The sequence below is a fragment of the Pithys albifrons genome, chromosome 28, assembly GCF_047495875.1.
Source record: "Pithys albifrons albifrons isolate INPA30051 chromosome 28, PitAlb_v1, whole genome shotgun sequence".
In the NCBI taxonomy this organism is placed as follows: domain Eukaryota; kingdom Metazoa; phylum Chordata; class Aves; order Passeriformes; family Thamnophilidae; genus Pithys; species Pithys albifrons.
The window spans coordinates 5785442-5801368 of record NC_092485.1 but is presented as its reverse complement, the minus strand read 5'-3'; the positions used below and the strand labels follow the sequence as shown (position 1 = coordinate 5801368).

Below are 15927 nucleotides of genomic sequence, written 5' to 3'. Positions count from 1 at the left end.
AGGCCCTTAAGAGTATAACTTACCCACCACCCCCTCACACTGGTATGTTGTGGTGGGATGTGGAAGGTGTAACTCACCCATAGGGGAAGCCCTCAGGGTTTAACCCACCCACCACCCCCTCACACCAGCCCAGAAAATTCCTTCTTTGCTTTTTTTCCTGTGGAAAAAAGAAAAAGAGAGAACCACAAACACAGACTTCCGAAATTGACAACAAACAACCAAAGAGACCAAAATGTTTCTGGTTATAACCCAAATATTTTCTAGGAAATGGACCAAAATGGGTTTGGTCATGATCTAAATATTTTTTTAGCAAACAAACCGAAGCATTTTTGGTTATAACCCAAATATTTTCTGGCAAATGGACCATTATCCTTTCAGTTAGAGCCTAAATATTTTCCAGAGCTCCTCCAGCCCTGCTTGTATCCCCAGTCCCAGCAGCCTGGCTCTTCCCAGTGGGGAAATCACCCTCTCCATCATCTGGTGTTGCTTTTGCTGCTCACCCCGTGTCAACACTCCACCTGGATTTCACTCCCTCGGGAGCACCAGGGAGTTTGTGTCCTTTGCTGGATATTGAGACTATAATAAAGCAATTACCTTGTTTGCCAGCAGGATTGATAGAAAGATCAACTTATTAAGATTGGATAAAAAGCAAATTCTGGCTGGAAGCAAAGCGTGGTTATCAAAACGTCAACAGACCAACCGCTCCCGGCACGTCCCCTCAGAGCCTCCCCTGCCACGGGACAAAGCAAAGCAATAAGGTGCCCTCTGCAGCACACACACGTCCCACCTTCTGGCACTTCTTGACCCAAAGGGGGTCAGCACCAAAGCATTTAGTCTAATGGCAATCGGGGATTTGGAGTTTCCAACATCAGCTCCGGTGCCCCCACGCAGAGCAGGACTCGGCCAACAGCTCGTTCCCATTCCCACACTGCTCCCAGGCAGGACCAGGCTCTGGGCATTCCCCTCCTTTGCTTCCAGTTTCTCTCTGTGTTGGTGCAATGGCCCAGCCCACACACCGACAGCTCCAGCCCACGGAATTCCATCTCTCCCTTCACATCCCATGGCCAACTCCCCCACCATCCATGCGGGATGTGAAGGGGCCTGCAGGGGAGCTGGAGGGGGCTCTTCATCCCAACTGTAGTGACAGGACAAGGGGGAATGGGTTCAAAATGAAAGAGAGGAGGGTTAGATGGGATATTGGCAAGGAATTCTTGGCTATGAGGGTGATGAGGCCCTGGCACAGGTTGCCCAGAGAAGTTGTGGCTGCCCCATCCCTGGAAGTGTCCAAGGCCAGGTTGGATGGGGCTTGGAGCAACATGGGCTGGTGGGAGGTGTCCCTGCCCATGGCAGGGGGTGGCACTGGATGAGCTTTAAGGTCCTTTCCAATCCAAACCATGCTGTGACTCCAGAATTCCATGCAGAAAGCCGTGGGGAAGCTTTGCCCACGATGGGCCGTGTGTCCCTGAAGCAGCTGTGTTTATGAACCCACAGAGGCACAGGGATCCTTCACCCAGTGCTGCACCAGCTGGTTTTGGTGTTTTATTTCCAAAACAGAGTTTACAGTGCACAGGTGAACAGCTTCCATCCACTGTAAGATAAAGGTGCCTCTTTCCCTACACGACCATGAGAACAGCACCTGAAATAAAAGGTTGGGGTCTAGGTTGGACATTTAACTTCCCAAACCAGGTGAGGATCAGCCACTTCATGATGATGAGAACCTAAAGGGGCTCCAAGGGAGCTGGGAGGAGTTTGAGGTAACACTGAGGCATCTGGGCCTTTCAACTGGAAAATCACATTCACTTAGGGAAGAAAAACAAATTAGATCCCCTCTTTAAAATTAGCCTTTTCCATTCCCTGGCCTGTAATTGCCAACTTCAAAGCTCTCAGGGTTCTCACTAATGAATTCACCTTTGGTAACAGGAACCTAAACCTGTTCTGCTGCCTATGCATGGAATTTCTAGATGAGCCGAGGTTGGGGGAAAGACAAACTTCCCAGAAGGACTGAGGGCAGCCCTCCCAGAGGCTGGATTTGGGCAATGGGGTCATTAACCATCTTTCATTAATGATTTTTCACAGGCAAGACACCTCCTCACCTTCCATCCCCAGCCTGGGTTCCCTCTGGCTCCGTTTCCCCCACGGCCACTAGAGGAAGCTGCGACACCGCGCAGGGACAGCCCCGAATGTGCCACCTGCGGGATCGGCGCTCAGACACCCCTCCCGTCCCTCCCTGCACCTTCACACCACCTGGAAAACCGAGTATTAGGAAGTTCTCAAAGAGTCCTGGTGACTTAACGCAGACACAGCTCTTAGGAAGTTTTCCAGAAAAGCAAAAAAAGCGGGAAAATCACTGGGATGTGCACCCTGAAAGCCATAAATGCCACCTGCTTTCCTGGCTGCCTGCACTCCACTTCCCATCCCATGGCTTAAACATGGAACAGCCCAGTGCAAACGATGAGCTGTGATGGGCTTTTCATTCCCAAAGCTCCGCAGGGAGCTTGGGATACCTCTGGAGCAGAGCCTGCTAAGCCAGCAGAGCTGACCCACGGCTGGTGGGGAGGGAGGGAGGACACACCAGGACACGGAGCAGGGGGTGCTCCACACTGGATGCAGCCAACAGCAGCTCTGTGTTTTCTCACCTTTAAGGTCAAGGAAATTCTTCTCCTTGCTTGAAGAGGGGCAGCACCTCTGGTGTAACTGGGATAAAGGATGTGCCAGAGAACAGTAATCACATATTTCTGTGGGCAAATCCCTTGGCACTGCTGCTCTCAGGGTCCTTTGGGAGACTGGACTTGCCAACAATGAAAGAGAGGCCCAAGTGGGACAGCCCAGATCATCTGGAGGACATGAAAATCAGTTCAAACCATCCAGGCCAGACTTCCCCACACAAAGCTCACGTGGAGCCACTGAAATGGGATTGCAGCCAGCAGCTGGATGTTTCTGAGGAACACCAGGGAGAATTCCCAGATCCTGGGAGCCCAGAGATGTACAGACCCTCACAGCCACCCTCGGGGACGTTTGGCCAGGCTGATGGCCCTGGACAGCACCCAAGAGCAGCCCCAGCCCTCAGCTGCTGCCCCCCAAGGCACGAAGAGCCACCCACCAGCTCTTTCCCTGGAATTTAACCCACCTGCAAACCTCCCACTGGGGTGGGAAAGGGACCTCACCTCCTCCATGGAAATAGAAAACATTTCATTCTTCTCTTTTGCCTTTCTGGGGAAAAAGGGAATAAGTATTTGTATTTCTGAGCTCAGGCAGTGGAAAGGCAGGTTAATACAGAGGCACCAGAGGGAGTTGCTGGTGCTGTCCCAGAGGGTGACACTGATAGCTCAGAAACTCTTTATTTAAATACTTTATTTAAAGCTTAACGCAGTTAACTTTTATATATATATATATAGATATAAACAATTTCTTCTCTCACTTCCCTAAATGAAAGCTGGATTTAGGGGGATACATTACTTGGGGGTTGTTTTTTCCTTCAAATAAAGTCATTTGTTATACATATAAAAATATATTACTTGGGTTTCCTTTCAGTTATAAGTGACACAAGGGTTGGGGAGGACAAAAGAATGGAAGACAAGCACAAGGACTTCCAACATAAAAAGAAAACCAGTGAATTTAAGCATGTGGCACACTTGGAATTTATAGTGCAACAGCAAGCCAAGAACTCCACGTTCTGCGACACAAACATGGCATCACTCAGACTTGGACCACACGTCCCTGCTCCCAACAGGGTCACGGTTCAACAGGACATTACAGCACCAAAAACCAAAAAGGTTGGACTTCCAGTATCTGGAAATCAAGTTCCTGGCCCTCAGAAGCAGGTTGGAGCTGGATGATCGGGGTCTTTCCTCTTTCACAGACGGCAACACCAGAAAACATCAAGGACAAGGGGAACACAAGGTTTGGCAACGTCTCTGCAGGGAGTGGGACCCTCACTGAGACTGGATCCAACTCCTGTGCCAGGAGGAAGATGGATACAGACAGCAGGAAAGGGATCCCAGAGTATCCCAGAGCACTTTTCTCCATTGAAACAGGCACAGAGTAATCCAGGGAGGGGCTGAGCCGCAGCGTGACATGCGGAGAGGGCTCGTGGGACATCCTGGGGCAGGAGAGGAGCAGAGACCCCACAGAGGCAGCTCAGCCCAGCCCCAGGATCACGACAAACATCCACATCAAAGGCCACAAAATTTACCCAAGAGCCGAAATTTAGCCCTTCCAAGTCCATAGATTCAGGAAACAAACTGCACATTCACTCACAGCACTGCACAGACTCCTGATGGCCCAGCCAGGCACGTGGGTGGAGGCACCGACTTTGATAGCACTCCAAGCTCGGCTGCCTGGCGGCTCCGCTCCCACTCCCACAGCTCCCATGCCATTTCCCACCCACCCTGCCACAGTAAGCCCCAACTAATACATTTTTGATTCCCAGCTGCTCTTTTTCCCCCAACCTTTTTTTCCTGAACTGGTGGCTCAGCAAAGCCACCAACCTCTTCTGAGACTTGTCCCCCAGACCGGAGCGAGCCACAGCGAGCACACGCTTCATACTGGCACCAGTTTGGCAACTAACTGGGACGCAAAGGAACATTTCATAAATAAATAGGTAAACAAATAAATACATCAACAACACTTCTGAGCAGCTGCCAGAAAGAATCCTTCAAAAGCACACCAAGTATGGCACAAGTGAAGTTTTCTAGACCAAACCTCAAATTTCTCTCATGGTTGTGGCATTTCCCTCCTCTTTTAAAGCAGGAAAAGGAGCTTTAGGATTTAGGAAATAAGGGGTTTGTGATCACAGTGTGTGCCCATGGCTCTCTGTCCTCACTTAATTTCAGCTGCCCAATTTAAATTGAATCCGAGAAAAGGACAGAAGTAGGAAAAGCTTCAAGAAAACAGGTTGGAAAGGCCACAGCATGAGCTCCCTGCTCACCAGGGAGCAGGGAACACACAAGGTGAATCCCGACTTTGGAGTGGCCTGGCTGCAGAGCTGTGAAATCCACTGAGAACAGATGGATTTGCAGTGGAGCTCCCAAAGCAGCTCGGTTTTGGTAACGGGCCTCCCCCCTGCCACTGCCCTGCTCTGAGACACACGAGGCTGTGCCCACACAGTGCCAGAGTTATTCCTGGCACCTCCTGCCCAAAATTTAACCTTCAGAGTTGTCAAATATCCCACAAGGCTTTAAAAATGAACACCACAGAGAGGGGAAGACAGACAGACAGACAGACGAGCCGTAACAGCAGCTGCAGGAGCCCTCCCGTGCCACCAGGGACTGGGCAGACAGGGAAGCAGAAGGCAATGGCGAATGGAAGTCACAGCGGGCAGGGCACCGAGGGGCAGGGCCACAGCCAGGACAGTGGGCTGGCACCCGGGGCCCCTCACAGAGGCAGGTCGGTGCTGTTGTGCCGCGTTTTCCGCGCGGTCCCGTCATCCCTCGGCAGGGCCCTCTGCAAGCTGGACATGGCCGCGGTCTTTTTGAGGTCAATGACGGCGTAGGAGTCGGTCCGGCGGGCGCCGGGGCTGGCCGGGGCCGCCACACGGGGCTGGTCCTGGTGGCCCCGGCACGGCTCGGCCTCCAGCTCCACCTGGATGTAGTTGAGCTGCCGCGGCGGCTCCGGGCAGGGCCGCGGGAAGTCGAAGCTGAAGACGTTGTGCAGGCGGCTGCGGCGCGGCCTGGGCACGAGGCAGGTGCTGCGCCGCGGGGCCACGTGCAGGGCCGCGCTCTCCGAGGCCGCGCAGTTCTGCAGGGGCTCCTCCTCGCCGGCCTCCGAGAAGCCGCTGGGGGACGGCGTGGTGTCCTCGTCCCGCCGGGCAGGCTGGAACTCCCACACCGGCGGCAGCGCCGGCAGGTTCTCGTAGTGCAGCAGGGCCGGGCGGCGATGGGCGCAGCGCCCGCCCCGGCACAGCGCCGAGCTGCCGGCGGGCACCGGCCCGTTGAGGTTCTCATACACGCACTGGGGTGAAGGACAGCCCTGCTCACACTCGTTGTTGTTGTTGCTGGCGGGGCAGAGCTGTGCCCGGCACTCCCGGGGCTGCCGGCACAGCCGGCGGGCGCTGCAGGGGGCACCCAACACGAATTTAACCTCCCCAGGCTGCAGGAAGACCTGGGGGTTGCGCTCTTCGAGGGAGCAGCTGTGGTTCCTAGAGGGGAAAGGAGGGTGGGCTTCAGGCAAGGAGTGCATACAGTGCCGGCCCCTCAGCTCCTGCTCCCCACTGGCCGTGTTGACGTAGGTGTGGGACTGCAAGGAGAGAAGCAGAGGGAAAGTGAAAGGAGAAGAGAGCAGAGGCAAGAGCAAAGCAGCTGTGAGCAGCTGAGAAACCACCAGGAAGGCAAAATTCACCAGTGGCTGATGAAACAGGAGGAGAGGGAAGAATTTCATAAGTTGAAAAGATTTTGGGAAGCAAAACACAAAAGCCGTTTTAGGATTTGTGGGCTGAAGGAGAGACACAAAGGAGTCCAGCTGTTTGTGTACAAATGGAGGGCCATCAGGAGGAATTTCTTCACAAAAAGGGTGGTCAGGCACTGGAAGGGCTGTCCCCAGCCCTGGAGGTGTCCAAGGAATGACTGGACATGGCACTCAGTGCTCTGGGCTGGGTGACAGGGTGGGGATGGGGCACAGCTTGGACTTGATGGGCTTGGAGGGCTTCTCCAACCCCAGTGATTCTGGGATTCTGCCTGTGTCAGTGCACATGGCACAGAGCAAAAGGCAAAACCACTGCAAAATATTTCCTGCGGGGGCTCACGTGGGGATCCTGCGGGGGGCTCGCGCGGGGGGTCCCGCGGGGGGCTCGCGCGGGGGGGTCCCGCGGGGGGCTCGCGCGGGGGGTCCCGCGGGGGGCTCGCGCGGGGGGGTCCCGCGGGGGGCTCGCGCGGGGGGGTCCCGCGGGGGGCTCGCGCGGGGGGTCCTGCAGCCCTCACACCTCCCCAGGCCTCCTGGGGGGTGGTTTAGACAAGCTGGATTTTGTAGGGGAAAATCTTAAATTCTACAACCGAGAACAAAGAGCTGAACATCAAAAATATAAAGGGTCTAAATCTGGGGTGCATCTGCACACAGTAGCTTAGGGGTTGTGTGACAGCTGACAGGTAATTGCCAGCCAAATACCAATGGATTTAGGACAGTGCAGTTGACTTGGACAGAGTGCCTGTTCTAGTGAAGTGTCAGAGAGCAGGAGCCTCCAAGAGCAAAAAGAAGTAGAGAAAAACAGAATGACAAGGTGTGAGGATCCCATGAACTTTGAGTGGGAGGAACCCAGAACTGCACAGCAAAACCAGCTGCTTGCACCCAGCAGAGTTTAGGACAGGCAGGTTTACCTGCTCCTCAGGCCCAAGGAGATGAGCAGAGTCTTCTCCCACAGAGGAATGTCTCAGGCTGCTCACCGAGGGGTGCCGGGCTGTGGAGCAGGACAGGCTTTCTCCAGGGAAGCTGTGAAATCCATTGGGAAATCCTGGGACAGTGTACCCCAGATCTGGGAGAGAATCGAGGCAGAAGAGCATTAGATTGGTACAAAGCAAGAGTTATTTCACTTTCACAGTGAGCTGGGCTCTTTGCTGCACCCTGGGAGGCAGAACCAGCCTGTCTGGGGCCAATATTGACACTGAAGAACCCAGCACAAAAACAAGGGCCAGGCCCTCATTTAAATCTGTCACTCCTCATGGAGACAGGAATTGAGTCCATCTGAGCTGTTTCCTGTACAAACCACCTGACCCTTTGCAGGTGCTACTTAAGAAAGGCCACTTGGCAGTGGGTGCTGTGAAATCCAGCTGAGGGGTGACAACTCAGTTGACTATTTGAAGGGGTTTTTGTTGCTGTTTCCTCAGAAACAAAATTCCACACAGAAAACACGTGGGGCCTTAAAATAAACATGTTGCATGGAGTGCACATGGACATAAAGATATGGGACAGCATGTGGGAAAGATCCCTGGGCTGCACAGGGCAGTTTGATGGGAGCACTGCAGACATCACCCCATCTGTGTCCCCCTCCCTGCTCAGACTCTGAGGGGTCTTACTGCTGGAGGTCTGGGGGGTCCGGGACAGCTCCCTCTCCGTGGGGTGACTGTTCCTGGTGATGACAACAGGCTCCTCCACCACGTTGATGCTGTTGCACTGCATCAGGTCCTGCAGCAGGTTGAAGATCTCCTCTGCTCGGGAACACTTGAAGGCAAAAATCCCTGCACAGTGTCAGAGAGGAGGCTCAGAGGAGCAAGGAAGTGGTCCTGCTTTCACAAGAGTACAGGGAATGGCTGGCTGGAAATGAACAGGGAATTCTGATTTCTTTTGCCATTGACCCACAGCCACAGGAAAACAACCAACAACCTGGTGGATTATTCAAGAAATGATCACCAGAAATTGTGGAATCACAGACTGGATTGGGTTGGAGGGACATTAAAGTTCATCCAGTTCCACCCCCTGCACTAGACCAGACTGCTCAGAGCTCCTTCCAGCCTGGCCTTAAACACCTCAACAGTGTGTTATCTCACAACTACCAACCCCACAAGGGTGGAGGGACAGGTGAACTGGTCTCCTTTCACCTCTAATCTATTTGAACTCCCCTGGAACCCAGTCCAGTCCTCTCTGCCAGGTAAAGTCTCCTCCAAGCTGGGCTGGGCCCTGTGGTGTTTGCACATGAGAAAGGGACAAGAACATCATACTTTTAAAAACCCCTGGAACTAAAGAGTGTCTCCCCAAAGGAGCAGCCCAGGCCAGTAACCAATCCCAGGCTGGCACACACACACACACACACACCCCAAAGCCATAGCAACAGGAATGGCATGGCAACAAGGGCTGCTCCCAAAGAACCACATTTGCAAGGTTCTGGCCAAAAAAAAAAGCTGGATCTGCCTTGTGTTGGGTGGGGAACAACACCAAGAAGCAGTCCTGCAGAGAAAATCAATAAGCAGAATAAAATCCTACAAGGAAGGGAGAAAACTCATCAAAACACATCATCCCTCTCATTTCTGCTTTAAGACTGATGAGCATCTGCTACAAATTTTGTAGTATGTGAAGAGCTTTGCTCTACCTGGACCTGAACAGAACAAACCACACATGGGGCAGAATTTTAATCACTGGATTAAATTGTAATCACTGATCCTCACCCTGCAAAAGGCAAAACAGAATCCAGAGACAAACTCCCACCACTGATAAACACTTGGCTCCAGCAGAGGGAAACCCCACTTAAATAAATATTAAAAAGGAGCATCTGCCACTACAGATTTGCACAGCCCCTGAACACTGACGTGAGTCCTTGTGGATACCAAGGAGTTTGCAAACACATTAACAGAACAAGGAAACAACTTTTTTTCCTGGGGATGCAGATGCCAAGAAAATGTTCAGCTCTTTAAAAGCAAGAGAGACAGACTGGTGAAGGAACTAACAGGCACCATTGTGAAAGTGGAGACTATTCCCAGTGCTGCTGATGACTTGGCATGTACTCCTGGGTGACTCACTTCCCTCCTCCATGCACAGCATCCCCCTGCATAACATCAGTAAAACACAGAACTCCTCTCCCTCGCTGTTACAAAGTGCTGCCAGACCCAAAATGCAAAGCTTGAGGCAGAACCAGCACTGACCAGGCCAGGGGGGAAGCAACAGAAAAATAAAATGTGCTCAAACAACTGTTGCCACTGACATGCTCTGTGGAATAAACAATCCTAAGAGGGGCCTGGAAAAAGATGCAAGAAATGGCCTTTTGCTTTATTCTGAGTTAAAAGATGCTTAACAGCTTCTGTCTTGCAAAAAGGGCTTTCTAGATCCCCAGGGAAGTCCAGCAATCCCTCCTGCCTCAGCTGGGCATCCTTTGGCACCAAAGCACAGTGCTGGCAGTTTAACAGCCTCTCTGACATTAAATACACCCCTGAAATGCTCCATTAACTACCTCATGAGCACCAATGCACCAGCAAAAGGAGACCATCAGATTTAAGCCCAGGTCCTGAGCCCCAGCATTGTCTCATTAGTGTTTTAACCAGGAGCATTCACTGTACATGCACACACACACTGTGGTATCCTGGGGGAAGGGGCTGCAAGGGAACCTGCTGATGGATAGAGGCAGGAATTTATCACAGAATGGATTGGGTTGGAAAAGACCTCTGAGATCATCAAGTCCAACCCTTGGTCCAACTCCAGTCCCTTTACCAGATCATGGCACTCAGTGCCACGGCCAAGCTCAGTTGAAAAACCTCCAGGGATGGGGAATCCACTCCCTCTCTGGGCAGCCCATTCCAATCCCTGAGCACTCTCTCTGCAAAGAAATTTTTTCTGATCTCCAACTTCAATTTCCTCTGGCAGAGCTTGCGTCCCCCTTGTCCTATTGCTGAGTGCCTGGGAGAAGAGACCAACCCCCACCTGGCCAGAACTTCCCTTCAGGGAGTTACAGACAGTGCTGAGGTCACTCATGTGGGAAGACACGAGCATCAGCTCCCTTTGGGAAGGGAAGCTCCAGCGTTGCCTCCTGCAGGGGGCCCTGCCCCACTCACCCTGCCCCGTGTGGCAGCGCCGGCCGCTCTCGAAGGAGAAGAGGTTGGAGTCGTAGCCGTAGCGGCGCAGGCACAGGAAGGGCCACCGGACGGCGTCGCGTTTGTGCGTGTGCAGGATCAGCTCCCGCTGCGTCAGCTCCATGACCCCCGAGCCCAGCTCGTTCCCCTCATCGTCCACGTTCGTCACCTGCAGAGCCCACAGCACAAACTCACAATCCCAGAGTCACTGAGGCTGGAAAGGGCCTCCAGGATCTCCAAGCCCACCCTGTCCTCCAGCCCAGAGCTCGGAGTGACACGGCCAGTCATTCCCTGGACACCTCCAGGGGTGGGCACTACAAACCTCCCTGGGCAGCCCCTTCCAATGCCTGAAATTCCTCCTCATGTCCAACATGACCTTCCCCAGCTCCACTCCCTTCTCTGGACACGCTCCAGCCCCTCAATGTCTCTCCTGCCATGAGGGGCCAGAACTGGACACAGCACTCCAGGTGCCCCTCTTGCATCCAAACCAGCCCATCCACAGGCACTGAAATTCCATGGAGTGCCCCCATTTGGTGATGCTTTTTTCCCAGCTGAGAGCAGGGATTGGTGGCTGGCAGGAGGCGCTGAGCTGCCAGCCCTGGAGACTGAGAGCTTGGCAGCCCAGCCGATGTGTCTGAGCACAGACTCTGGAACACAGCCCTCAGCAAGAAAAGGTTTCTCTCCAGTTTCCCATTCCCTTGCATTTTCCAAGCAGAGGCAACTTCCACAGCAAATACAAACACATTTGCAGCAGAGGTTGCTTGAGGAAAGGAAAGAAAACCCAAACCAAAACTGACACATTTGCAAATCCTCTGCAGTGACACCTGTGTGAGGAGCAGAGTTTGCTCCCCTCTCGTGCTGGGCTTTGCCACCAGTGGAGCTGCCACAGACTCTCTGATGGGGTTGAAGGGGCAACACTTACCTTAAATTTGGTGGGATGGTTGTCTGGGATGGTGTCTGTGCACAGACAGCTGCAGCAGCTCCCCATGACGCCAGCCAGAGAGGCAATCCCTGGGGAGGGGGCACAAACCACAGCACAATCAGACTTCCAGTCCAACTCTCCCACCCTCTCCAAACAGGCAGCATTTACAGCTGTGTCCTCCTCCACCCCACGGAGCTTGGAGCTCAAACTCTTTCATCTGTTCCTTGATTAATGAGCACTGTAAGTATAACACTAATTAAAACCAACAGCTTTCTTACCATTAGGCAATTGTTGGATTTGTTTTGGGAGGAGTGAGAAGGAATTCCCACTGCTGTCCCTCTATCTCCCTCGGGACTTCATGGTCACCAGGTTTCACCCAAAACAAGGGGAAATGGGCCCATCTTCCACCTGACAAGGAGAACACAATTAAATGAATTATAAAACCAGAGAAGATTAAAAAGCAGGGGGAGGGAGTGTGACTCAAGTCCCCTGCAAATCTCACAAGGAAGGCAGGTGCTTTTTTTTAATTGATTACCTGCATTTATATCAATATAGAAAATTCTGCCTAAAAATGCATAATCTACAGCTAAAAAAATTAAATAAGAGATATTTTACTTCTTGGCTTTGGGATCCTGCAGGAGTGGGGATTATGAGAGCACATAAAACACAACAGTAAAACTGGGGTTGGTGAGAACAGGGGGAATCACAGGCAGCTGCTGCTGAGGAATGTGAAGGTGCCTTCACTCGAGGGAAGGTCCTTCAGGGTCAGAGAAGCAGCAGCTGTTCTGCTTTGGAGTGTGAAAAGTAACAAATGCCAGAAAACATTAAAACTCTGATGTCTGACAGTATCAGGCAGTGCAGGTATCAAACACACAAAATACTGCTCTCTTTAATGGAAATTTAAAGGGCTGCAGATCCACCTGAGGGCAGGGACTCTGGAAACTTGAAGGACTCCATGGGATGATGCCACGTTTGCCCTGGTGAGAGCACTCACAGCCTCTCCAGCTGAACCACCAGGATCACCAGCCTGGCACTGGAGCAGCAAAACAAACACAAAGGCCATTTGGAAACCTCTCCTTCTGCCATGCCAGAATCTCCTTCCCCACTCACTCCCAACTAAACTATGGATCGTGGAGTGGCACCTTGAGCAGCACCACAGGGCAGAGGGAGGGGGAAGAGCCAGACTTGGGCTGCCAAGGGTTCCCACTCCATTTTTACATCAAAACAGCACCTAAATCACCTCCCACTGCACCCCCATGCCTCAGCTGGGGCCCCTGGAGAATTCCTTACCATGTCCTAAGCCTGCCAAGTCCCTCAGAAGGGGAATGTTTCCTTCTGAGCACGCTGAGGAGCTCAGGCACAGACCAAGTCCATGCCACCTGCCCTCCTGTCACACCTGTCACCCCTCCAGCACCACCAAACCTTCCCTGTCCAAGCCACAGCCTGCTGCAGCCAGCCTGGCTGTTTTTCCAGGCTCTGTATGGATTTACTCCCCACTGGCCTCACAGGCTTTGAACAATAATTTAGCAACAGATCCTGCTCCACTTCATCTGATCTGGTCACTGGGGGCTGTGTCCTCTCTGGCTCTGCCCTCCCACTCCCACCTCAGCAATTCCCTCAGTGATGAAAACCATCTGGTAGGAGACAGGCTCCCTCTTCCCCCTCTCTATTTACTCCTCTCTCCCTCGGGTGTTTCCTCCACCTGCAGCTGGGAGGGGTCAGGCTGAAGTGCTGGGGCTTATCCTGAACAGTTTTTGTGGTGAGAACACAAAAACTGAGGAGAAGCCCATTGAGAGCTCCCTGATCACTCCCTCGGTGCTCCCCACTGGTGAATATTTCAGTAGCATCCCTGTCACACACAGAGACTGAAACTCCCAAGTCTCCAGGCTCCTGCTCAGCACTTCCAACACACCTTTCCAACACCTGTTGGCCAGTTCAGAGGCTCAGCCAGTCAAACCAAACACTCTGACAGTGCAACACACCTTCCTGCAGCAGGAGTGTGTCCCTGCTAAGACCACCAGCCCCATCCAGCCCTCCAGCCCCCCACATTCCAGAATCCAAACCTAAATCCTCCTCGGACCTGCATGGCCTCACCTCCAGAGCACAGCTCACCCCTCCCAAATTCACAGCCAGGTCGTTCCTCTCCTCCCAAACCCCCAGCCTGCAAAAGCCCCTTGTGTCTTCACCCTCCCTCAAGCCCTTCTCTTAAACCCAGGGCTGGAGAAGAGGGTCCCCCTAATCCCAAAGGACCAGGGCACCCTGACACCCCCTGCCCAGGGCACAGGGACAGCTCGTGGGGAGAAGCACCTGGTGCCACAGCAACCCCCTGGGACAGGCAGGGCCAGACCCACCACCCTCCCAAAGCTGGGAGGGAGGAGGAGGGAGCAGGGGGGCATGGGGCAAGGAGAAAGGGATGGAGGGAGGAGGAAAGGGATGGAGGGATGAGGGGAGGGATGGTGAGATGTGGAAAGGGATGGAGGGAGGTGGAAGGGGCTGCAAGGACGAGGAAGGGGCTGCAGGGATGGGGAAAGGGATGGAGGGACAGGGAAGGGGATGGAGGGATGATGAAGAGGATGGAGGGATGATGAAGGGACAGGGAAGGGGATGGAGGGATGATGAAGGGGATGGAGGGATGATGAAGGGACAGGGAAGGGGATGGAGGGATGATGAAGGGGATGGAGGGATGATGAAGGGACAGGGAAGGGGATGGAGGGATGATGAAGGGGATGGAGGGATGATGAAGGGACAGGGAAGGGGATGGAGGGATGATGAAGGGGATGGAGGGATGATGAAGGGACAGGGAAGGGGATGGAGGGATGATGAAGGGGATGGAGGGATGATGAAGGGGATGGGATGGAGGGCGCAGGACGGGCCTGCACAGCCCGTGGGAACGGGGCCTGAGGAAGGTGCGAGCCCGGGGGTACCAGGGCAGAGGGTGCAGGGGGGCGGCTGGAGGGTGCGGGGGGCACACGAGGGGACCGCGGGGGGCAGGCGGGGAGGGGGCGATGCCGCTCCGGACGTGGGTCGGTGGTACCTGAGGCGCTGCCGGGCTCCGCCGTGCGGGACCTGCGGCCCGGGGCCCCCGCACCGGCCCTGCCGGCGGCCGCAGCGTGTCGGGAGCCTCGGCCCGGCCCGGCCCTGCCCTGCCCGGCCCGGCGGGTCCCGGTGCCCGGCGGGGCCCGGAGCGATCGGGGCCGGGCCGGGCCTGGCGGAGCTGCCACAGCGAGCGCGCCGGGCCGCCAGGGGGCGCCAGGGAGCGCCGGGGGCGGGGCCGGGCAGGGGGCGGGGCCTGAAAGGGGCGGGGCCAGGAGGGAACAGGTTTGGGGGCACTGGAGGGGATTTGGGGGGTCTGGGCTGGGGGAATGCTCAAAGGGGGGTCAGGGAAGGGGGATTCGGGGGGGTCTGGGGTGGGGGATGCTCAAGGGGGGGTCAGGGAAGGGGGATTTTGGGGGCTATGGGATGTGGGGATGCTCAAGGGGGGTCAGGGAAGGGGGATTTGGGGGATCCGGGGTGAGGGGATGCTCAAGGGGGGTCAGGGAAGGGGGATTTTGGAGGTCTGGGATGGGGTATTCTCAAGGAGGGGTAAGGGAAGGGAGATTTAGAGGGTCTGAGCTGGGGGATGCTCAAGGTGGGTCAGGGAAGGGGGATTTGGGGGGTCTGAGCTGGGGGATGCTCAAGGTGGGTCAGGGAAGGAGGATTTGGGGGGTCTGAGCTGGGGGATGCTCAAGGTGGGTCAGGGAAGGGGGATTTGGGGGGTCCGGAGTGGGCGATGCTCAAGGGGGGATCAGTGGAAGGGAATCAGGGGGCTGGGGGGCACTTAAGCAGTCACAGCATCCTTGTTCCTACCCCAGCTCCACCAGTCCCAGAGCACTAAAGCAGTGCAGGCAGTGCTGGGGTCCCACAGTGGCTGCACCCCCAGACCACCTCAGTGGGCACCTGACTGCCCCTGGTTGGGCTCTGCGGGATCCTGACTCAGCCCTGGGACTCCTGTTGTGATTTAATAAACAATAAGGCCCCCAGAGGGCGTTTGGCCTGGGATGGGGCACGGCTTCCTGGCCTGGAACACGTGGGGTCCCCGGGGATGGTGGCGGTGCCACCGCAGTGCTCTGGCAGCTGGGAGCTCACCGGGCTGGCACCATGCCCAGCACACACACCTGGTGCAGGTGTGTTCTCACCTGGCACCCGTGGGGCTGTTCCCCTGGAGCAGAGGCTGATCCCACCTCGGAAAGCCCCGAGTGACCCCTCTGGGGAGTCAGTCCCTGTGCCCACTGTCTCTCCCAGGAAGGACTTTGCCTGTTAATCCTCCTGCCCTGTGGAGGATGGAGAAGTGGGGGAGTGCAGGGGAGAATCGAGGGCCCCACCACCAGCCAGGGGTACAAAGTCCGTTGCTGCAGCAAGTGGGCCAAGATAAAGCTGCAGAAACCAACTCCCACCACAGCCAACCAGTGGATAAACATCCAGGCACAGATCTGAGACCTTAAAGGGACCCTGGGGAGTGACAGCACTGGCTGGACAGCCACA

General features: G+C 54.8%; 1 protein-coding gene across 2 annotated transcripts; it reads right to left on the bottom strand.

Annotated features, from left to right (window-relative positions):
- Positions 1–3324: 3324 nt before the first annotated feature.
- FRS3 (fibroblast growth factor receptor substrate 3) lies at positions 3325–14625 on the bottom strand. 2 transcript variants are annotated; one of them, XM_071578496.1, is made up of 7 exons: positions 14441–14625; positions 11685–11814; positions 11407–11495; positions 10467–10653; positions 8004–8165; positions 7308–7462; positions 3325–6234 (listed from the first exon to the last, which is right to left on the bottom strand). In XM_071578496.1, the coding sequence occupies exons 3-7, from the start codon at positions 11470–11472 to the stop codon at positions 5374–5376; spliced, it is 1431 nt and encodes a 476-aa protein (XP_071434597.1). In that variant the 5' UTR covers positions 11473–11495; positions 11685–11814; positions 14441–14625; the 3' UTR covers positions 3325–5373. The 2 variants fall into 2 exon arrangements, with proteins under 2 accessions (XP_071434597.1, XP_071434598.1); XM_071578497.1 differs by lacking the exon at positions 14441–14625 and adding an exon at positions 12327–12431.
- Between the last annotated feature and the right edge of the window lie 1302 nt (positions 14626–15927).